Below are 23,610 nucleotides of genomic sequence, written 5' to 3'. Positions count from 1 at the left end.
ACTCTATCTAATAGAGTTCTAACTAAAAAATAATTCTACCTAAAACAATTCTAATTAAAACATAATTCTACTTAAAACAAGTCTAATTAAAACACAAATCTAATTAAAAGAATTCTAATTAAACACTAACTCTATCCAAATCAACCCCTAAAAAAAATCTATAAATAGAGGTGCTCACACCCTATTTTCGTATCAAATCATAAACCCTAAGAGAAGTAGGTCTAGAAGCCCCCATAGCCTCCCATAAACCCTAGTTTTGGAGCCCCAACTCCTTACTTAACATCCCTCCTTCAATTTTAGCCTAGAAAACACCCAAAAGCCCTCCAAAAATACCCCCAAATTCGCAACAAACTTGAAGAGTTCAGATCTAAAAATAAAGAGATACCTTAATCTCGGAGATCCGAAATTAAATACGGAGACAGAACGAAGCAAGGGGAGTACGGTACAAGGAGCTATTTTTGTCAGATCTGAGGGAACAAAATCCTTGCTATCGGAAAGGTATAAAATTTTTCTTTTATTCTTATTTTTATCTAGGTTTTTAGCAATGTGATTTTTTTGGGAAGTTAGTAGAGACCGGCTTTGGCCGAGCGAGGTTGGTGCCTAACACCTTCCAACCCCGTAACGTGATCCCCGGACTCTTTTTCTCTTTCGTAGATTAGTTTGCCTTTTTTAGAGTCAGTTTGGTTCCTAGACCTTAACAACTAGGTGGCGACTCCCAAACCTCAAGGGTCAAAAACGGATCCGCGCACCCCACGGATCGAGGGCGCTTTCAATAATCAATAAATAAATAGTCAATAGTTTTAGGCCATAATTTGGTTCTTTTGGGAACTAAGACTGTTACTTTCGTTATGCACCCCCACACTTTGAAGAATTTATACAAAGGCATTTTATCTTTTCATAATTCATAAGGCATTTTATTAGTTTTCTTGTGGGGTATTTTGTTAAGAATGTAATCTGTGAAAAAAAAGCTTCTCCCACAAGTTCTGTGGTAAACCAGAACTAATTAGCATCGTATTCAACATTTCTTTTAATGTTTGATTTTTTTCTTTCAACAATTCCATTTTGCTGAAGCATGTATGGTGCTATTATTTAATGAATAATTTCATGTTATGCACATAACTCATCAAAAGGTAATGAATCATATCCACTACCTTGATCTGTTATTAGGACCTTAATCTTTTTGTTAAGTTGATCCTCAACCTTATTTTTATAAATAATAAACATGTCTAAAACTTCATCTTTACTTCTAAGTAAATACACATAACTATATCTTATGCAATCATCAATTAAAGTAATGAAATATTTTTTACCTCCTCTAGTTTGAATATATTTTAGATCACAAAGATCACTGTGTATTAAATCTAAATGTTCAAAATTTCTTTTAATAGATTTGAAAGATTGTTTTAAAAACTTAGATTCTACATAAATTTCACATTTATGATTAGCATCAAAAATAAATTTAAGCAATAATCATAAATTAATCATTCTTTTCAACGAATCATAATTAACATGTATTAATCTACCATGCCAAACATCAGGTAATTCAAGCATATAAGTAGAAGAATTCATTTTATTCATATTGAAAATGTTGGGTACAATAGTCATTACATTCATTTTAAAGAGATTATCAGACAAATACCCTTTCCTCACATAGTACAAATTTGTTAGACTTAAAAACCAACTTGAAACCCTTCTTACTAAGAACTATTCGGATATAAGATTTTTTCGAATGTCAGGTACGTGCAACACATCATTTAAAGTCAGATTCTTCCCTGAAGTAAATTTCAACACTACTTTTCCTTGATCTTTAACTGTTGAAGTTGGAGAGTTGCCCATATACAACTTTTCTCCATTTTCTACTTTCTTATGTTCTGAAAAGAAATTCTTATCACAACATATATGTTGAGTGGCCCCTGTGTCTATCCACCATTCCCTAGTATTTTCAACTAAGTTGATTTCAGAGATAACAGTAGAAAGGTTGATGTCGGAAACAACTGCCGCAAGGTTTTTTACTTTAATCAATTGGGCTTGAACAAATTTACTCTTTGATGAATTTTGTTGCTTGCGTTTACGACAATCCTTTGCTTGATGTGTAGGTTTGTTGCACACATAACAATTCCCCTTGAATCTTTTAAAATCCCTGCCTTTAAGACCCAGATTGCCTTGGTTGGAGAATTTCCTCTTTTTGTTGTGAGAGTTCGACTTAAGCCTTTTATCTTTCACCATATTGCCCTTAGACTCAAAAAAGTTGTACTTAGTTTTTTTCTTACTCATTCTGTTGTCCTCCTCTATCCCCAATCTTACAATTAAGTCCTTCAACTTTATTTCTTTACATTTGTGTTTTAAATAATTTTTGAAATCTTTCCATGATGGCGGTAATTTTTCAATTACCGATGCCACTTGAAAAAATTCACTAACTGACATACCTTCTGCATGAATTTCATGTAGGACAATCTAAAGTTCTTGGATTTGACTTATCACTATTTTGGAATCCAATATTTTAAAATTTAAGAATCTACCAATAACAAATTTTTTAAGTCCGGCATCTTCTGTTTTATACTTTTTGTTTAAAGATTCCCATAGTTCCTTTGCAATAGTAATTGAACTATATACATTATATAATTTGTTATTCAATCCATTGAGGATATAATTTCTATACAGAAATTCTACATGTTTTCATGCTTCAATAGCAGCAACTATGGTTGTGTTAGATTCATTATCTTTAAGAATAGGGAGATCTTTTTGAAGGAATTTCATCAAGTTCAATGTTATTAAATAAAACAATATCTTTTGTTGTCATCTTTTGAAGTCTGTGCCGTCAAACTTCTCAGGCTTCTCTTGTGGAGTATGTATTGTAGAATTCATTTTCTTTTTGAAAAATCTAATCGACATAGAAATATTAAAATATGTCTTAAGTTTGTTAGTACTTGTGACTTTAGATTACAAAAAATAAATAGAAAATAATGTGAAATAAAATAACAAAGTATATTCTAAATACCATAAAATATACTATCTTAATACTGAAATGAGTGAAACTTGTATTGGATACAATAGCCTTAAAACAAATTTAGCCCCTGTGATGTGCCAACAGTCTCTGGACGTCTATCTTCCAGGATACAATGCCCTATACGTGTACAAGATAGCACTCCAAGTGTACACATACAATTGAACTTGTACTATGATTAATATTCTCAAGGACACACAAAGTAATCTCTTGAAAGCAAGAAGCACGTTATGCAAATAAAAGACTCAAAAATTGAATGAATTTGAATGAGGAAAGTAATACGAATTTATAGTAATAGAAGTGCTTCTCCAGACAATCACCAAAACTATTGACAAGAGTTGTGACTTTTGGAACAGACACACCTGTTAGTAGAGTTTAGATTTGGGTGTGATTGTTTGAATAGATACACATGTTTGTAGACACACATATCTGTAGAGTTAAGACACCAATTGTGTCTCTTAGAACAGTTATGAGTTGACTATACTTGAGTTTCTAAAAACATTCACGAGTTATAACTCATTGAGTTCAACTCGGTCCAACAAAGTTTTAGCAAAAGTGAGCCTTCACATGAGGTTTAAATCCGAAGATTTGCACCTTCCTTGCGTGCGCATTGCATGCGCACACACGCATTGCATGCGCACACACGCATTAAGGTTTTTCGGACCAAGGGGTCCAAATTCCTTTTAGAACCCAAGGGTCCTCATGTATGCATGAGTTTGATCCATATCTTTTTCACATTTACTACACTATGTGAGAGCTTCTATATAAGAGTTACACTCTTTAGTTATTTCTATTCGATGTGGGACTAAAGTTTTATACCACAACTTTGAGACACAAATTACTTAACTCTTACTTTTTACTTTTGCTTTTTCTTTTTTGCTTTTACTTCTCTTCTATTTCCATTCAAACATTATGATAAATCCCACATTAATCCAACAATGTTCTGTGGTAATGATGATTGGATAATGTTTGGTTGTGGAGATCTTTGTGACATATCTGAATTCACTCCAATTTGTATAGTAGAGGTAAAGCCACGACCTAGATAATTGAAGTATTGAAAATGGTTTTGATTTCTTTTGTTGAAGTTCAAACTATTATTCCTGTAGTTGCTTCTTTGAGTAATAAAAGCAACATTTTGATCTACACCATGATTTTCTAGCCTATATGATTCCTTTCAGAGTTCATAAGTTTGTAAAACTAATACAAGTTCAGCATACGTGGGAAATGGAGGTTTTGAAATCATCCAAGTAACGAAACCTTCATAACTTGGACCAAGTCCATTAATTAACCATAAGACTTTGTCACCATCAGAGAGAGATTTTTGAATAGTAGACAAGTCATGGTATATGGCTTTGAACAATTTGACAAATTCAGCAACATGGTCAATATCTTTGACATAATTGTAATTTTTTTTGCGGTTGTAGTTCATGATCCTTCTAGGCAATATTTGTGCGAAGTTTTCTTCTAGGCAACATCATATTTCATGGGAAGTTCACAATCCCACATCGAGACTAAGAACCTCTTCCGTCATAATTGCAGTCAAATAACTCTTTACGAGCTTGTTGATTTTGTACCACAAAGTATACTCTGAATTGGTATGTCCAGCTCTATTTTCAGACTAAATATGTTTCTCAGGTTCACTTATAGAATCATCGATATAGCCAAGATGATCAGCTCCTTCAATGAAAGGTAATAACTGCATTTTCCACAATAAGTAGTTCATCTATGATAACTTGATTGTTACACAATTTTGTGATGGATGAAAAATTGAGTTGTGGTGTGTCAGATATAGTCATATTCAATAGATTATTCTGAACACAATAAAACAACAAAAAAAGATAGAGTTTGATAGATTCAAAAACTCTAGAATTCCAAGATCTAAAGTTCTTATACCATGATAAATTTGGGGGGTCCAACTCAAAATCAATTAGCAATGAGTGGAGAGGCCTAGGAGCTTATAAGGAAAGAAACAAATCAATGAATGTCCGACGTGGGACTAAACTTAACATGCCCCCGAACGTGTGGGCCGGACTGGCCAAAGGACGTGGAGATATGAATTTGGTGACATGGAGAAGAGAAAAGCCCGCTCTGATACCATGATATAAAAAAATAAATAAAAGAAACAACTTAGGAAAGTTAGAAAATGACACAAATTTAATATATATCATTAACATAAATTAATTGATAGCTTGGCTGGATTTATTTTGATGGTGATTTTTCCTTGATTCATTCTGATCATGTATATCTTCAGCCCAAGATTTGCTTGAGTGTGTAATATTTCTTGAATGTGTGCAAATCTCTTCCTTGGTAAATCTTCAACACAAGATTGGCTTGAGTGTGGAGCACAAACACCTTTTTACTGTATATTTATTTGTTCTTGGATTCTTGTATCCTGGATCTTTTGTGTATATTCAACATAAGGTTGGCTTAAGTGTGGAGCACAAATACCTCTTGGTCATGTGTTGTTGATGGACAAATTTTGGATTGTTGGTATATCTTCAACAATTTTTGTATATAAAATCAACAACTGTACATTTGGTTTGGCAATATGATTTTTCGATTCTAAAATTGAAGAGGTCCTGAGTTTGATTCTTAGGATGCTCCCATTTCTTATTTGCGTCGGATTGGGCTTAGACTTAACATTTATTTATTTGATTAAAATTTGCATGCCTCGGCCATTAATTGAATTAGGTTGAGATAAGATATTGACAAAAACAATTCCATAAAAAAAATCCAACCATTAAGGCTCTTAATTCCTTGAGATTTATAATCATCAGAGTAGCAATATCACTAGTGATTTGATTCCATCATGTTGAATACCTATCCAAAAATTTATAAATAATCATCCAACAAACTAATCTAACAACACACTAATCACTTAATTTTTTAATGATTTAGGGTATGTTTGGTAATACTTCTGAACTCTGAAGTTTGTTTTCTGAAATATGAAATCTTATTCTGAAAAAGTTATTTGTTTATCATTTTTAAAAGGTTTTGGTTACAAATAGAATTTTAAAACATAATGGCCATTTTGACAATATTATCCTTTTGTAATTCTAATAAATTATTAACCGAAAAACATAATATGTTATGCATAATGAAACCATCAACACATTTAATTTCAATTTCTAACAAATCAAATACCTCAAAAGTATTGTTTTCAAATTGAATTCATACTTGAGAAAGTATATTTTAACAAGGTAATACTCAAACAATAAACAATCATTCATTTTCTAGTTAAAAAATATAAGGTTTTAGGGTTCGTATAAAAATATAAGATTTTCGAAGACAAAATAAGAGAAATGGGAGAGACCTTGACAATTCAGTTATAGAGGAATGAGAGGTAAAAAAATTAAAAATGATAGGGTTCGAATAAAGAAATGATAAGTGATAGAAATCAAAATTTTGAGGAGGGTATTTTAGAAAAAAAAAATTTAGAAGTTTCATCTAGCATCCTTCTATCACTGATTCAAAACTTCTGAATTTTGGTTATGAAGTCTGAAATCTAAACCAAAACAAATGGAAATAAAGTTTCTAAAGTTTGAATTTTAAAAGTGGACCACCTCTATTCAGACTTCAGAAGTGTTACCAAACACACAATTATTGTAGAAAAGCAAGATCACATTGTACAAAAACTTTGAATTCTTGGGGTAATAACCTATCACAATGTAAAGAAACTCTAAATAGTAGGTCAACTGTAAAAAGAACTCTAAATGATAGATGTGATAGCAAATCAACAAAAAAATGGCAAATCTAATAATAAATCAACAATAATAACATATTTGATAATAAGAAAAAAAAACATATCATCCATTCTTCTACTTCGAAAATCAAAAATTTAAAAAATCATTTTTTATCTACTACAAACAAATATCATTCTCTTTGATAAATTAAAAAAAATTAAAACTGCCTCAGGCTCGATTGGGATTTTTTGGATATGACGATGGGGCTGGAAGATGGCTTAAAACTCAATCAATAGGGTCTTGGGGACAGAAAATAGATGTTTGTTGTTTCAGAAACTAGAAGGCCTGGAATGCAATGGTATATAATAGAATTGCACTTCGATAGTATCTTTTCTCATATCTTTGATTCGAAGATCTTAATGCCAACCATGGTTGTGTGGTATATAACATCTGGAAAGGGTTCTACCATTAATTTTATAAAGATCTCAAAACCCTAGAAATCATATTTTGCAAAAGATGATCGAGATCTAACAAGATTGGTTTGATGAAGGTCAACTTTTATTTGATTTTAAAAATCATAAGAAATAAACAAAATTCTTATTGGTTTTTTGAAGAAATGTGACAATCGAGATCTCGCGTAATGATACCCTTGTCCCAAACAACAATTGTTTTTTTTAAATAGTTTATGAAGAAGACCACGATTTATGTTTTCAAATTTAGTTGATGGGATTTGATAGGGCTGCAACTTGGGCGAGCTAGTCCGAACTCAACCCGGTTGATGGGCAAGCCTGGGCTGACTTATGCAGAAGATGAGTTGAGCTTGGGTTAGAATATCTCAACCGGACTCAACTCGAATCTCATGCAATATACTAATATATAAATATTTTTATATTAATTATATATTTTTTATTTAGGTTTTTTACTCCATCTTATTATAATGACTTGTGGACAATTAATTTATCAATATTAATGTGAACTTTGGTTTAGTATGATCTGTCTAAATATACTCTCATTAATGGATTTGAAGGTTGTATGCAATTTTATTTATTGGTAGTTTCATTTTTGAGGTTGCATTTTTTTTAAATATAAACTTTATCTGCTAATCAAAATTAAATTAAGGCATTCAACCATCACAACTTGATTGAATTGCCCAAAATTACCCCGCTCGTATTTGTAAACATCCAAATTTATCTAGACCAAGTCCCGAAGCACTCAAAATTCAATAAAAAGAAGTCCATATTATGTCTTCAAAGTGGATCGAGTGGGGACCACTTCAATGGAGCCTAACTCTCCAAAACAATTTTCAAGATCAAATTAAGCCAAGCCATGGGGTACCCACGACCTAGAGGAATTTTTCTCAGGACAGTGGGTCACCCACTTTCCAATGTACTTTGCTCACAGAACCTTGGATAAGTTATCATTCCAATCAAAAATTGCATTCCAAAACCCTTACCCAAAGACTATTCGATTGAGTTTGTTAGAGCACATGTGCTCACAAGATTGTTTAAGGGAACTGACTCATTAAATCCCCTCTAATTGACTTGTTTTTTAAGAAAACCCTCCCAAATTACTTCAATACTCATGCATTAATCCCTTCCTAGTTTCTCTACTAAGGTTTCTTTATAAATTTTCTACTCTTCTATCTTGGACTCCAAGTCACTTTTGGTCTCCAGTTAAATAAAATTACTGTCATAACTTTGATTTGTTGCGAGTAATTTATTTTAGTACCCCTAACCTTGCTCATTACTCAAAGAGGATTTAATGTAAATTAATCAACTTCAAGAGGCTATGACAATTGTACCCACCTAAAAGATGGTTCTAGAATTGTCTGCAAAGACACTGTTATTCCTAAGTTGTTAGAAGTCTAAATAGGAAGAAAATCTAGAATGTCCAAAAATCATATATCAATTTACATGTCATTGAACATCATTCTCTAAAATTAGTGGGCTTTTACTAACCTATCCCTTGATCATCATGATTACTTAGACTCATAGGTGTGTAAAAGACCATCAAAGTTAAGTTGATGAGGGGTAAATGATGTCATTTTATATGATTTTTTTGGGAACTCTAGGATTTAGGACAAAATTATCTCAAGGGTCTCCTAAAATCCTATAAATAGGACCCCTATCTAAGGCAAAGAAGAGGAATTTAAGTGATCTAAAATTCTGTCCAATTCTCTCCTCAAAGTCCTTTAATCTATCAAAACTCTGTCCAAATCTCATATCAACCTTTTAAGAAATCTAAACTAAGAAGAAAATAATGAAAAAAGCCAAAGTGGGAAGAAGGTTTTATTTTATGTTTTTCTTATGTAATATCGCCTTCTAAACCTCCCATTTCAATCTACTCTCCTATTTACTTTCATTTACTTTGGGTTTTTAAAATTTTAGCAATAATGTAGTCTTTTTCTCTTTTCTAGTTTAATGACATTGAGGAAAGAGAGTAATCCTTCACTTAGGTGAAGTAATCTTCATCTAATAAGTCCATAATAAGTTCTTCAAGAGGATTTAAATTTCATTCACTCTATTTTAAGTCTTTTAAATTTCTTGTAATTCATTTCAAGTATCTTTATATTTTAGATAAGAATTTTGCTAGTTTGTAATGGCTAAGGGGAAATAGAGTAATCCCTCACCTAGGTGAGATAATCTTTACCTCATAAAACCTTTAATAAGTTCTTCTTGGAATACTCATGCATACACATTGCACACACCACATGTTATTTTTCAATGAGGTTAAGAGTCACAGGTGGTGATCTCTTTAGATTCATACCTAACTCCTTAAACCAATACAAAAATAGTTCAAAAGAGGACACAACCTGTGCATAAGATCCTTAGTCCTTCCATGATAGTGTTCAACTCATAAACACTTCTTAAAGGCTAAATCAACAAGAATATGCTCTCAAGTAAGTATATAAGCTTCTAAAAAAGCTTTAGGGTTTAAAAAGATGAATTCTAAATGGATTCCTACAAAAATCCTAAGCTTACAAAAAATTCCAACAAGCACCCTTTTCCATTTTTAGTTTACTCATTAGTTTAATTTTTTTATTTTCTAAAACTAATCTATCGTCAAGTTTCTTTAAAACTGTATAATTTCCTTTACTTTCAAAATCTCAAAAATAGATTTCTAATTTCATCTATGGTTAATTTAATGGTAACCATTTTTAGATAAGAGAGACAAGGTGCCTAACACTTTTCTTATCCCTCAACCAAGGCTCCTTGCCTTAGATTCTTTGAGTAGATCGAATCCCTTTTATTTTTTGGATCTGTGAGTCACTATAGCCAAGAAAATAAATTTTCAAAAATCTTTTGGTGTCCATTCACACTTTAATTGAATGTTGGTGACTCTTTAACCTAGTAGATGAGCTCAAACCTCTAAAAAAGTTTTGAAACCCACGTATCTACATGACTAATCCGAACTCAATCCGATTTTATAAGATCAAGGTCAGGTTGAGTTGAGCTTGGGTCTACTACTTGGGTTTGGGTTTACCCTCCAACCTGCCCATATTGCAGTCCTAAAATTTGAGGTAAACCACAAGGGTGTTTTCGTCTTTTCCATTTGAGATGTTTTTCCGATCTTTGCTTCGCACAAAAGCACTTTCACGAAGCACCTCATTTGCATATTCAAATTGTCGTTATTGACTACTTCATTTTAAATCCATAGAAGCATGGCTTCATTGACTTAAAAGGAGTAAAAGCCACGAAAAGTTGAGATGTGAAGCCCAAACGAATAGTCATGCTTATACTTTGATTCTAAAAAAATATTAAGTACTAAAGTCAATTTTCAAAAGTCAATAAATCTTTCTTAGTCTGGCAAATACGAAGCGAGAGAAGAAAATCCATACAAAATCACTATAAAAGATCAAGAATTGCAAACTACCACACATCATCAATTTTGTACTTATTTGTTAATTATAGATAAAAACAGTTTATTGATCAAATGGAAAGGGGTTTTCATTTCTATTTTATCGTCAAATGAACAAAATTATTCATCTTCTTATGTTATGTATCTTGAGGTTCATCGTAAAATTTAGTGTGTCAGACCTCGTGTGGAGATTAGAAAAGTACAAATAATATTATTATGAATCACTAGAAAACAAACTTCAATTGGGCATGTGAGGTAACGACCGTTCACGTGGTCTGCACACAAAATTTTCCAACAAAAGCCAGTGCTGAGTGGGCATGAAGTTGTCGGGTGAGATTTAGGTACTAGTGCTGACTGCTGAGTGGGCACTAAACACCTTCCCTTTCTCTTTCTATCTCTAATAAGTCTGCACTGCGTGTCTGCACCGTTTATCCTTGGTGGTGGAATCCCATCTGTCTGTTTCGTTACTTATTTTATTAAAAGTGAGATATATAGAATAGAAGTGGGCAAATGAAAAAGCCATTGTTGTTGTTGTTGGGCAGATTAGTTTCTCACCAGAGATGGCCCCCTCTGCATGTTCTCCCCATTCTCAAATCTCACTCAAGGTCTGTTCTTATCTTTAGAACTTCTCCTAATTTTTTTTTCTTTAATTTCTTAATATATAAAGGTTGGACAAAAATGTACTTTGATTTACTTTCTAACCCAGCTTTAGTTTTGTTTGTAATTTGAAATTTGCAACTTTGGTACTCTAGACAAGTGTTTTGGATGAATTTCTGGTTGATTTGAACTTTTGGTACATTTTAACTTCTTCATGTTTTCTTGGCACTTCATGTAGCTGTTTGAATAGATTTCTAATTTATGTGATCTGGGTGTTTATAATATGATGAATGATGTGGATATTTTTATTATTTTGAATTCTTTTTAGATAATTTTCATTTTCCTCCCTTGAGTTTTTTTGATTGATTACTTGGGCGTCTGGACTTCATATTGCTTCTTTTTTCTTGAAGTTTTTTTAATTTTAATTTTTAATTCTAGGTTTTCAGAGTACATTTGATATCTTACTAGCTAGCATCTTGAATGTTATACTGATCTTCTGCTTCACCGCCTTTTTTTCCATCAATTGGGTATTTTTCAGTCATCTGGTACACTAAATGACTTTTAATTTAATGTGTATTTTTATCTGCTTTTTGGGAGAAAATTGACTAGAAACATTGTGATTTGGGCAACACTCATGAGATTTCGAGTGTTGTTCTTGCCTCATTTTCCACGTTGAGATGGTTCCTGCAAATTACACTCCGTGTTCAAGTCGGTAATGGCCCATAAATATAGATTAACAAAGGCGAAACAATAACCCACATTTATTTACCTTCTTCTCCCTTTTTACCCCTTATTTATGGGCTTTTCTCATTTAATATTCGCATAACTTTCTTTGGTTTTTCAGCCTTAATTCTTGGGGATTTCCATTATATTTCAAGTTAATTGCATCGTTTCGTGTTTTTTTGAAATTTGATTTTATTCATTTATGTTGTGATTTGGGCTGATCAATTTCCCTTGTGTCTTCGGATGCATCTACAAATCATTTACCAAGGCCGTCCTGACTTCCAGCCCGCGGGATCATCCCAATCCACCACTCTGGGATAACTCCTGGCTTCTTGCTCAGACGCTTATATTGTACTGTACTTATGGGATATTTTCATTTCTTTGAAGTTAATAGTCACAATCTTAATCTTCATATGCCTTATTCCAACTATTTGGAGTTGCCCTCATAATTTCTAGTTCGCTATTCAACTTTGTCTGTAGTTATACCTTCAGTTAGACATGTATCTTCTGGTCATTTCTTACTTACCTAAATGCACTTCATTCTTGGCTTTCCTCCCTCCCTCTCAGAAGCGTCAACGTGTACCTAAGGTCTCCTTTCCGGTGTTGGCATTGGTCTTCGTTTTAATTCCAAAACCATCTCAACTAACTTTCTCTTATTTTGTCCCATCGTGGCTAATCCTATATTCTCTCAGATATGCTCATTTCTGATGTTTTCTCAATACCCTCATCTCTGTGAAACCATTCTATTTCGAGAGTTGATTGTAAAAAACGAAAAATGTGGTTAGAAGATGGGTTAAAGTATTACGGATTAATGCTATATAGGATCCTATAAGGTATACTCTATCTATGCTTTTATTATACTTCATTTTCTCAAGGACCACGTGTTTCTGTATTCACCAATATGTGTTAGTATTTAGGCAAAGTTGATTTCGGTGTTGTTATAGACTTTCTTTACAGTTATAGCTTCCTCTATTGCAGGTTAAGCAGTCGTGGGTGGCTATGCATTCTCTTCCTACTCTTGGGATAAGACAGAGATCTGTCTTTGCCCTTGGAGGTATGAATGCTGAACTTTTTGGCCAACGTGTGGCTAGAATAGGAACCATGCTAAGCATTGAGTGGAGCTTTTTGGGTGGATCAAGAGTTGTCCTCAGTCCAAAAGTTGCAAGATCTGTGCCCTGTGGAAAAGGGTCCCTAGTATCTGCTTTATGTAAGCCATGATCACAAAGTTGTATAACTCTTTCTCTCTCTCTGAAACAAAATTCAGTTTCACAGTTAAATATGGATTTTCATTTTCTTTTGGAATTAACTGCTGGTCATAGTTTTTTGTAGTTAGTTTTCCTTTTAGTAACTAAGATGAACTACAATGAGAATCCAAACCTTCCCAAGAGCACATGCCATAGCATTAGTAGATATTTTTCACCGAATGTTTTTCCATCTGTTATTTCGTATATTGTAATTCTGATAAGTCAACTCTAAGTCTTGATATTCTTGATGGAGACTTCTCGAGTACATTGTGTCAATTTTTTTCTGTATAATACTTTACATTCATACATGATATTTGATGTTAGTCATGGTTATATAATTTAGGATTACTTATTTGTTATCGGATTCTTTGATATGTAGTTAGATGATGGTCATGGAATATTTATCAGAGAAGTTTGACAACATTTCTAGTAGGAAAATTGTAGAAAAGAAGTTTAACATGGATATTGCGGCCATTTTTTCAAGCTTAGAGCTCAGAAACTTGGTTGAATACAACCAGTCTATGAGAGTATCTCTATTGTTTTCAAGATGCAATTATATGCTAAATAAAGCCAGAAATTCGATAAAATATCAAGATATGGCTACTAATACCTGTATTGCTTTCCCAAGTAATGCAATGTCGAACCTGTAAAATGAGTTGTTCTCTTCTCCCAAGGCATGGACTATATCACTCTCTTTAAGGTGTTTCACACATCTATGGGAAAAGATCCAGTGCAGTAAATTTCTGACTCTATGCCCAAGGTATATTACACAATTAACAACCCGTTCACTCATTGTCACTTTCTTATTTCATTGCAAAATAGAAGAACCAGAGCATTTGCACCTTTTCTTCTTTGTCCAAATTAAAGACCATGAAGTAAGTATCCAAAACTAGTTACGTTGTGCACTATCCATTGATGCAAACCTGTGTTACATACTATCAGTTATTGCCAGACCATTCTTCCATAATTCTTCACTATAACAGAAAACCACTATAAAAATTATAATGATAAAATAAGAGATAAATTACCTATAGAAAATAAATAAAATAAGAAATAAAAATATATTTTATAATTATAAGTTTAAGTGTGAAGGCAGGTTTGGTATCTCAGGTCTGTGGTCTGTGGTATTACCACACAGACTTTACTACCTCACTGGGGTGGCAACTTCAAATCTCTTGATAAATTTTGAACACTTTATTAGAGGAGAAACCTGAACCATCTTTCCAAAGGCTATTCTTGTATCTTTCCACAGGTGTTTCTTGTGAGATAGCGTGAATCATTGTAAGAAAGATCACAACTGTTCAAAAACAAATTTATTATAACAGGAGGACAACGGTTCACAGCCTTTGGAATTGAGAACCCACCAATAAAAATAAATATTTCACAATGGCCAAAAATATTAAATATAAGAAGAGAGAGAATGCTTTCCTCTGAACTCAAAAACACATGAAACAAACTAATATGGTGAAGTGTTATTTTATAATGATATTATGCACAAACCCCTATTTATTTTAATTAAATTAGAAATTTTAAGAAAAGTTGGGTAACGAAAATGACTTAAATATAGAAGTGTCCAATGACTGTAATCTCCATTTGAACATCAGTTGGTTTGGACCTCCACTTAGTTTCACCCAAGTTTCGTCCTGGCCACGGATAGATCACCTAGGTTCAGGTCCATAAGCAGTAATAATTACCCTATGAAGACTCACTTTCGCTATGGCTCTGCACCATCCATCTCCGACTAGACACATGTGATCTATACTGCGATGGTGGCTCCATATGGGGGAATCGAGTATGGGAGGGATGTTTGGGTTTCTCTTCAGGTGGTAGTTTTAGTATGTTAAAGAGTTTTTTTTTATTTTTTTTATTTGCTTATTATGGTTATCCCCACGCTTCAGGTGAGACTAATCCCACGGTCTCATGCACTGCCCCCTTGGAAAGTCCTACATGCAACTGGTTGAGTCAACCGGACCCTGGAGGGTGGCCCCAAGGAATTCATTTCTTCGTGGGGTTTCGAACTCTTGACCTACCCTTCCTGAGGAGCATATCAAGGCTCGGATTGCCACTATGTTAAGAGTATAAGAATCAACTGTGAATAAGTTTTGAACTTTGATTCTTATGTAGGCAATAAATGCGTTGGTGAATACAAAGTTTAAAATCTAGCATGTTATGGCTTTGTGCTTTATCCTAGTATTCATGAGTGTTCTAGAGAACAAGCCCAATTTTCATTTGAAATAGATCTAGTTGTACACTCATATGGGTGTTGCTACAATTATATGCCAACTTAGAATGAGTTATGATCCTCGTTAAGGGTTTAGCATGTATGTCATTAGTTTCGTTTTCCTTAGGAATATATAACTTGATTACCCCAAAGAAAAGCCAGCCTCAACCTTAGAGCATTCCAAAAACTCCCAAGATATTTTGGGATGATGATTGATCAAGACTCAACTATAGTTGGAATGGCACCACTCGAACCCTTTCCTATTGCATCAATAGGACAAACAGTCGAAGTTACTCGGTTCAAGAAGAAGATATCGAAATGGTTCACACATGAATGGTGGACCACCAAGGGAATTCCATCTATCAAAGCGGAAGAAGCAGCGAAGATCTTCAAAAAAAACAAAAAAATCATGGGTTCCCAACGAAAGATTCGATATTCAGGGAATAGGTCCCTCATAACCGCCCTCAAGTCAAGACTAGTGGTGGCAGTCGACTCGTTGTAGCAAACCCCCCAAAAGAATCCAAAGAAGATGTCTCCCATACAAGACTAGTCAATAATGCCAAAGGAAGGATTCTTCATCTTCGAGGGTATTTTCATTAGGGAATAGTACCCAAAATAATATGCCAAGAGGTATTTCATTGTCATTATGGGGTATTTACTTTATTAAAGTAGTTTACTCTTGCGTTGGCTTCATTCGGACCATTCGATCGAATGTTGTGTGTTAATAAAGTGATACGAGCGTTGTAGTTATATTAGTATTAGTATTGTATAGTAGATGTAATAGTATTATTTGCTTTTGTGTTGACTTAATCCTTACCTTTGGATGAGCACCTTATTTTTGCATATGAGAAATAAGTTCAAGTGGGTTTGTTAGAGTCATTATGAATCATGATTGTGTTTTGGATTTTATTCCTTCTCATGAGTGGTATTTGAATGTGAAATTTGAAGTTGGTTGAGGAACTAGTACTATAACTAAATGAACATTTCTTTGGGATTTTTGGAGTCATTCACCATGGGTTCTTAGAGCTAAGTGAGTAGTGTGAGGGTGAAAGTGACCTTAAAGGGAAGTCTTGTGTGTTCTTGAAAGTTTGTAAGAGGTGAAGCTTTCAGCTAACCTATCAAGCTTTCAGCTCGAGTGGTGTACTTTTTTTTATGGGCCTCTTCTTATTCTATTATCATATAAATGCAAAGTGTGTGATTATGAATTAGTGTTGTTTCTAATTCTCTATCATCCATCCTCTTTCTTTTCTATGAGAACATGTCAACCTGCATGTCTTTGCAAACCATTCATCTGACTAGAGGATTAGAGAGAATGATCCCTCGGCTTTAGATATAGGAACACCTAAAATCTGATCACGATGCGAAGCTAAGATCCTATATTTATGTCCCAGAAAACTTGTAAGATTTAGGCTATCCCTGGGATATTAGATATACTGGACGATATAGTAAAGTCAAGTGTAATGAGATCCAAAGAAGTAACATAATCCCGTTGAGCCAAGGAAGGTGTTAGGGCAAGGTGGTGAAATTGGATGAGAACCAGGATACAGAACATACGATTCACACCGTGAAGCGAATTGGACCAATATTGGGAAAGTGGTTCTCTTATTAGCTTTAACCTTGTAAACGGAATTTTATGGGTTTATGGTTATCTGGGGTTTACTAGTTGCCAACTTGCCATCTTTATGCTTCATAGGTTCTATGTCTAAATGATATTAACAAAAATTTGTGGGATTTCGGGTTGCCATCCCTATGCTTCTTCATCATAGTGTTTATCTGTGGAAAATGAATGCAGCGGTCCTGGTGAAGAGACAGTTGCTCGTGAACTAGTGCAAGTTATTCCAGATCGTCCAGTTGCATAGTCAGTTTGATCGTAGAGCGACTTGCGTTGCATTACAAATGGTGTTTCTACACAGCTTTCCTAACTATTGACTCAATGTCATCGTTCTAATTCTGAGGATAAGAAATGGTGATTCTCTTGAGCATATCTTTGTTGGTTTGTATACACCTTTGACCATCTCTCTGAGATCATGGAGTTCACCTCTAACATTTGGACCTAACTTCTGGTTGATGGCCTTGAGGGTTGAGTTAGTCCAATTCTGATTGAGGAGACTTCTGGTTGATGACCTAGTATTTTTATGAAGATAAAAAAATAAGTGTGTTCTTCAATATTGCACACCAAACGAGCTGAAAGCTTAATAAAGGTCAAGTTAAAAGCTTTGCCTCTTATAGACTCTTAAAAAATGCACAAGACTTCACTTTAAATTCCCCTTCACCCTCTCACTATTTGATTAACTCTAAGATCTCATGGTGACTAACTCCAATATAAGTTCTTACAACTTAAGACCCACTCTCATGTTTTGATTTCTCCTTCAAATACCAACTCCTTATATAGATATGGGAAGGAATCAATTTTTTTATATATATAGGAAAGCAAGGGGTTAGTGGTCAACAGAGGTGAAGGTGAGTTCAACGGGATTTGAACCTAGGTCATGGTATTAGCACTCCTTAAGCCTTGCTAGTTTGGCTAAGTTGGCACCTTTTGGAAAAAAAAAATTATACACACTATAATGACTCATAATGACACCAATAAACTCCCCTGGGCTTGTCTTTTCAATTGTATAAAACAAGATGTTCATCCAATAATGGGGTTGAGCCAACACAAAAGCAAATGACACTATTACAACTACTATGTGATAATATTACAACAATCACGCTATGTATCATTTTTTTAGCACATAACATTTAATCGGACTTCTCAAACGAAAGCAATGCAAAAACAAACTATTTTAATTAAGCAGATACCCCTGTAATAGTTATGTAATATCTCCTGACATATTCTCTTGGGCACAATTCTTTGGAGAAAATACCTTTGAGGATAAAAAGTCCTTCAAACAACATCCTTGATTGGTTTTGATTTGGAGATTTCTTTTTTGGGTTATTCTTAGAGGCTTTCTGTAGTGACTCAGTCGTCATTGCTTGTTTGGACTCCAGGGTGGTGATTCGGGTCTCATTCCCGAATATCGAATTTCCTACTTGGGATTTGTTCCCATGTAGCGATGCCTTCTTTTGAACTGAAATCTTCCCTCAGGAACCAAGTTCTTGAAAAAAATATTTGCTGCTTTACAGTTGAATTCTGATCAATCATCCCAATGTCTTTTGGGAGTGCTTGACTATTACTAAAGGTTGAGGCTGATTCTGCACTAATGAGAGGCCTGCTGATGATTTGTTAGCTTCGATAATTCTTTTGAGGAAAAAAAGTCATATTTGTCTACAAGTTGGCTTCCAAAATTCCTCTGTAATGCTACTGTTATTCTTTAATGCAACAATAATGCTTTCTTTTGCTAGGGTAGAAGAAGAACCACTCAAAATCTTCAGACTAAATTATCAAGTGTGCCAACAGTTCCCAAGGCTCATAATTGGTGATCTGGATCTTAGACTAAGGACCTGGAAGAGTTCTCTTACTTTGTGGAACGAATTGGTTTGAAACTCGTTGGTAGGTGAGTTCGCAATAGCAAGGGTTTGCTGAGGGCTAGATCTTGAGAACAAGGCATTGGAAGAAGTAGAAGATTCATCATCTTCCCAGCCCTCGTGATGACTTGCAGAAAAGTATGAAAAGGGTAGATAGTCATGTTGTTTGTTAAATGCCATTGACACAAACTAGGGTAAAATAGAAGACAATTTAGGTATGACCTATGGCTTGTGAAAGAACTAGGGTTTGTGAACAATGAACTAGGATTTAGGTGGATGCAAGGCTTTGCAGTAATGATCCCCCCCCCCCCCCCCCCCCCCCCTCCCCCGAAACTGGAACTCATCTCGGGTAAGTGTTTAACAGTGTTAACTTGCTTTTTTGGCACTCCTTTGTCGATCTCTAGTTTTTTCATTGCTATTCTTACTCTTTCTCCCAACTTGCCATCCCTTTCTGTTTCGACAAGGGTTTTGACACTTGGTGCACCAGTTAATTTCTTTCTGCAAAAAATAGTTACAATTATCTTCCTCTAGTGTGGAATACTTATTGCTTGAAAAAAAGACAGTCATTACTTGGAAAAACATGTCTTTTATCTTGACCTACAACTCCCAAAGGTGAGAACCTGGATGAAGGCATTTCTGAATTCTATCATAGCTACCTTCTTGCCCCATCTTTGAACTCTCACGAAGACAAATTTGAATCGCTTAGTGAAATCCTCTCTCCATCTTGCTGGGGAAGATCGATGAGAGTTGATTCCGTGTACAGTTTTCTGTTGGAGATATTGTGACACTAGGCAAAGCTTAGATTGGCAAAGATTTTTATAGATCCCCCATGGAACTTACGGAGCCTGGTTAGTGCATTTCCTTGAAGAGACCAAGGGAAGAGCATTCAAAATAAGGCATCGTTTCCCTCACATGGGGATAAAGTGTTGGTGCTGGAGGACACGTTCTGCTGGATCAGAGATTCCACTGTAAGGCATAAACCTCCAAATGGAGAACTTTCTCAGCTGCAAGGATCTTTGTAGAGACTCTGACATCTCGCGTCACCATCATGGTGAGATCAGAAGATGTTTTTCGGTATGTGGTCATGGCATCAGTCATCATAATCTGTGCCTCATCTCGAGTATGATTCTCAACTGCTCTAGATGGTTCTCGGATGTTTCAACTTGTGTCGCTCCTTCAGGGCTGCAATTCCAATGCGTAGCTCGACTTGCAAATTCTGCCCCTTCCTTTCAATTATTAGGCTTCCTTAAACTTCCATCTTTGTAGCTATGCTGACAAGCATAGTTTAAAATCTTGTTACATTCCGTTGTTTTGGGTTTTCCAAAAAATGAAATGACACATTAGCATTGCTAAACATTACTGAAATATTCCGAGACATATGAGACACTCCCATACATTAATTTCTACATTCAAAGTGGTCTTTTAGAAGAGACCTAGGTCAAGGGCAAGTCAGCCGTTTGAAAACACGGGTATGTCAAATATTTGCAAACTATGATCCAAACTTCAAATTCACTAATGTCATCGAACTTGATGTTAAACTAGTTAACATGTCTAAAATTGACCTGATACAGTGGAGGATATGCCCAAGTTTCAAGAAGTAAACTCCATCTTTGCATGAGGGACTTAAATTCTTAAAGGATTGCAGTGGATGTAAGACTTTGGGTACCTTTTCATTTTAAATTGTTGGTTGCTTCTGTGATGTTGTAGTTTCTTTCATCATTAAATACATATATCAAACTCAACTTTCTGCGTGGATGGTTTTCTTTTGCAGGGTTTACGAGTTCTCAAATTGCTAGCAGTGTTTTCACCCTGGGAACAGTTGCTGTTCTTCCATTCTATACCCTCATGGTTCTGGCTCCTAAAACCGAACTAGTAAGCTTTTATTTATTTCGATTTTCGACTCTTACACATTCGATGCTATAAGACTAAAAAATATACAAACTTTGGATTACTTTTCTGTAAGCATTTTATTTGGTTTTGGGTCCTTCAAAATGCAGACTAGGAGGACAATAGAGAGTGTTATACCGTACGTTGTGCTTGGACTTCTGTATGCATATCTTCTATACCTCTCTTGGACACCTGACACAATAAGGATGATGTTCGCAAGTAAATACTGGCTACCAGAGGTTAGTATTTTTGTAATAAATACTGTCATGAGTATTCTAAGAATAATTTTTAGTACCCGATCCTCGGGTTCCTTGTTTTGTTTTTCATTTTTGTTGTAACATCCGAGTTTCACTGCGATTAGATCCTGGCTGACATATGTTCATATTTAGTTCATAAACTGTTATTAGTGTCGTTAAAAATAATTTGTTGATTCTCATTTCTGTTCATTTATCCTTTTCTTTTGGTATGTTTTCTAACAATCCGAGACTCTCTGCAGTTGAGTGGTATAGCAAAGATGTTCTCCAGTGAGATGACCTTGGCTTCTGCATGGATACACTTGTTGGCTGTTGATCTCTTTGCTGCAAGGTATCTCTGTTCTCATGCTTCTTGTTAAGGTGTGTATGATTGGTGAGAAAAACATTTTTCGGGGTAACGAACTTTTTGAGAAAATGAATTTCCCAAAAAAAAAAAAAACCTAGTAGCGCTCCTGGCCCACACTTGTAGGATATTGCCCGCTTTGGGCTGCACCCCGCACAACTTTAAAACGCGTCCTAAATGATAGGGTCAAGTTTTCCCATATAACCTGGACTCTGAACATCTACCCCGCCGATGTGGGACTAAACTCACAACTCCTCTCGCCATTCCATTCAGTGCATAGGACGAGTCAACTTCGACTCCTCGGTCTTAGCAACCCTTTCCCTGGCCTAGCTAGGTACATTGGCGAGATCGTGACATTCTCCCTACCCAACAGGATGAGCCATCCTTAGCTCTGATACCATTTGTCACATGGCCCACACTTGTAGGATATTAATCGCTTTGGGTCGTAGCTTGCACAACTTTAAAAGACATCCTACATTATAGAGTCAAGTTTGCCCTTATATCCCAAGCTCTGAACGTCTACTCTGCCGATGTGGGACTAAACTCACAACTGCCTCTGCCATTCCATTTAGCTCACATGACGGCTCCACTTTGACCCCTTGGTCTCAGTATCCCTTTCCCTGGCCTGTCTAGGCGCACTAGTGGGATCGTGACTTTCTCCAAAACTTGCCAGTGTTTCATTGCACATAGGCAAATGTCTAAGGGGCCTAACAAAAAGAGCTGAAAAAAAATTTATTGCCGGCTGTAGATTCGGAGGTGGGCTTAAATGTTAGGATTGTCCATTGGTCAGTGAATATTTTCTTGTCTTGGTGAGAAAATTTTTACCCCTAGGAAAATGATTTTCACACCGATTTTCTCGTGCAATCATACAGACCCTTAGTCTAATTAACCTTTTAAAGAAAACAAGTAGAACATGCTTTTGTGGTGATTCTGAGTTCTGACATACCTCATTCGGCATAAATTCAGGCAGGTGTTTCAGGATGGGCTGGAGAATGACATCGAGACCAGGCATTCAGTTTCTCTGTGCCTCTTATTCTGTCCAATTGGCATTCTTTCTCATATCATCACCAAGGGCCTAACAAAAAGAGCTGAGAATACTAAGCAAAGCTTAGGATAACAATACATTCATGCAGAATGAGTTGATCGACAAGCAGATGAACATAAACACTTGAATCTTTCTTGAACAAAGATGTTCTCCAGTGATTTAAACGGTTATGCAAGTGAGTCTTGTACACCTAACCTTTCTTCAATTGTTACAACTTAAAAATTATTTCTGTTTGCATTGAAATTGAACCCATTATTGTATGGGCTAACATATTATTTTTCTTCTTTGTACAATTTGATGAGTTCAAGTATCTCTGGATGTTGAACTACCAGAATTGATGATTGAAACTTTTGATCCTCTCTAAAACCATTCAGTCCAGCCTTCTCAATCAGATCTTTACTATTATAATGAGGGAAGGCTGAATGGGTGGTTGTTTATACCAAAATTTGGAAGAACCAAAACGCCTTCACTTTTACATTTAACCTCATTATTATCAGGGTCATTTTCGTCAAAAGAAATAAAATTTCAATCCCACTACCTCATATATTAGTTCTTTTTAACTTTCTAAAAAAGGACAATGACCACAAAGACCAATTTTTTGAAAATATGTACCAAAAAATCCCCTCCAAATAAAATATGGACTCTTTAGTACTTATTTTATCAAGTACTAGTCTTAAAAGAATTTTTGAAGTGAAAATGCTATAATTACCCTTTGTTGAGGTTAAAAGAAACATGTTTATTTGAGAATATTTGATGGAGATGAGTGTGGTCATCATCATCATCAAACTAATTTGATCTATGTATATCAGATTTATTGAAATATATAAATAATTAAAGCATAATTTTAAAACTCAATTTGAATGTTCCTTAAATTGATTCAACACTTAAATAACTCAAATAAAATTATATTAAATTTATGAATAGATAAAAATATTTATTTTTATTTTTCACAGAAATATTAATTACCAATAAATTGGTCGAGATTTTTTATTAGACATGGAATATTTTTAAATCAAACCACTTTGTTAAGTTGTTAAAATGGTATTTCCTTAAAAGGAAATTTCAAAAGATCCTTAATAAGTTAATGTTTTATTAAGGGGGACTTAAATGATCCCTATTTTTTTTTTTCTTGGGGACTATTCATTATATATTCTCAATAAAGAGTCCTTGAAGGTCATTTCCCTTCACAAATTACCCAAAGAACTTTGTTGGAGTGACTTTCTACATTGATTCACACTTTGTTGCTGTGGAGGTGCGCATGGAACCATGGACTCTTTTCATTC

The 23,610-nt window shown here is 34.7% G+C and overlaps 1 protein-coding gene across 4 annotated transcripts; it reads left to right on the top strand.

The window, feature by feature from the left end:
- The first annotated feature begins 10,943 nt into the window (after positions 1–10,943).
- On the top strand, positions 10,944–22,595 carry LOC147394464 (protein ABA DEFICIENT 4, chloroplastic-like). Of its 4 annotated transcripts, XM_086453423.1 has the most exons (7): positions 10,999–11,150; positions 12,134–12,698; positions 12,844–13,072; positions 20,570–20,670; positions 20,796–20,924; positions 21,182–21,270; positions 22,249–22,595. In XM_086453423.1, exons 3-7 carry the CDS (start codon positions 12,865–12,867, stop codon positions 22,397–22,399), a joined length of 678 nt encoding a protein of 225 aa, XP_086309549.1. In that variant the 5' UTR covers positions 10,999–11,150; positions 12,134–12,698; positions 12,844–12,864; the 3' UTR covers positions 22,400–22,595. The 4 variants fall into 4 exon arrangements, with proteins under 4 accessions (XP_086309551.1, XP_086309548.1, XP_086309549.1 ...); XM_086453425.1 differs by lacking the exon at positions 12,134–12,698 and having other exon boundaries at positions 10,944–11,150; positions 21,182–21,299; positions 22,249–22,386; XM_086453422.1 differs by lacking the exon at positions 12,134–12,698 and having other exon boundaries at positions 10,954–11,150.
- Positions 22,596–23,610: the final 1,015 nt, after the last annotated feature.

The sequence above is a fragment of the Akebia trifoliata genome, chromosome 9, assembly GCF_017979445.1.
Source record: "Akebia trifoliata isolate Shusen 1 chromosome 9, ASM1797944v1, whole genome shotgun sequence".
NCBI lineage: Eukaryota > Viridiplantae > Streptophyta > Magnoliopsida > Ranunculales > Lardizabalaceae > Akebia > Akebia trifoliata.
The sequence above is the reverse complement of the archived record's forward strand: the minus strand, read 5'-3'. Positions and strand labels throughout refer to the sequence as shown.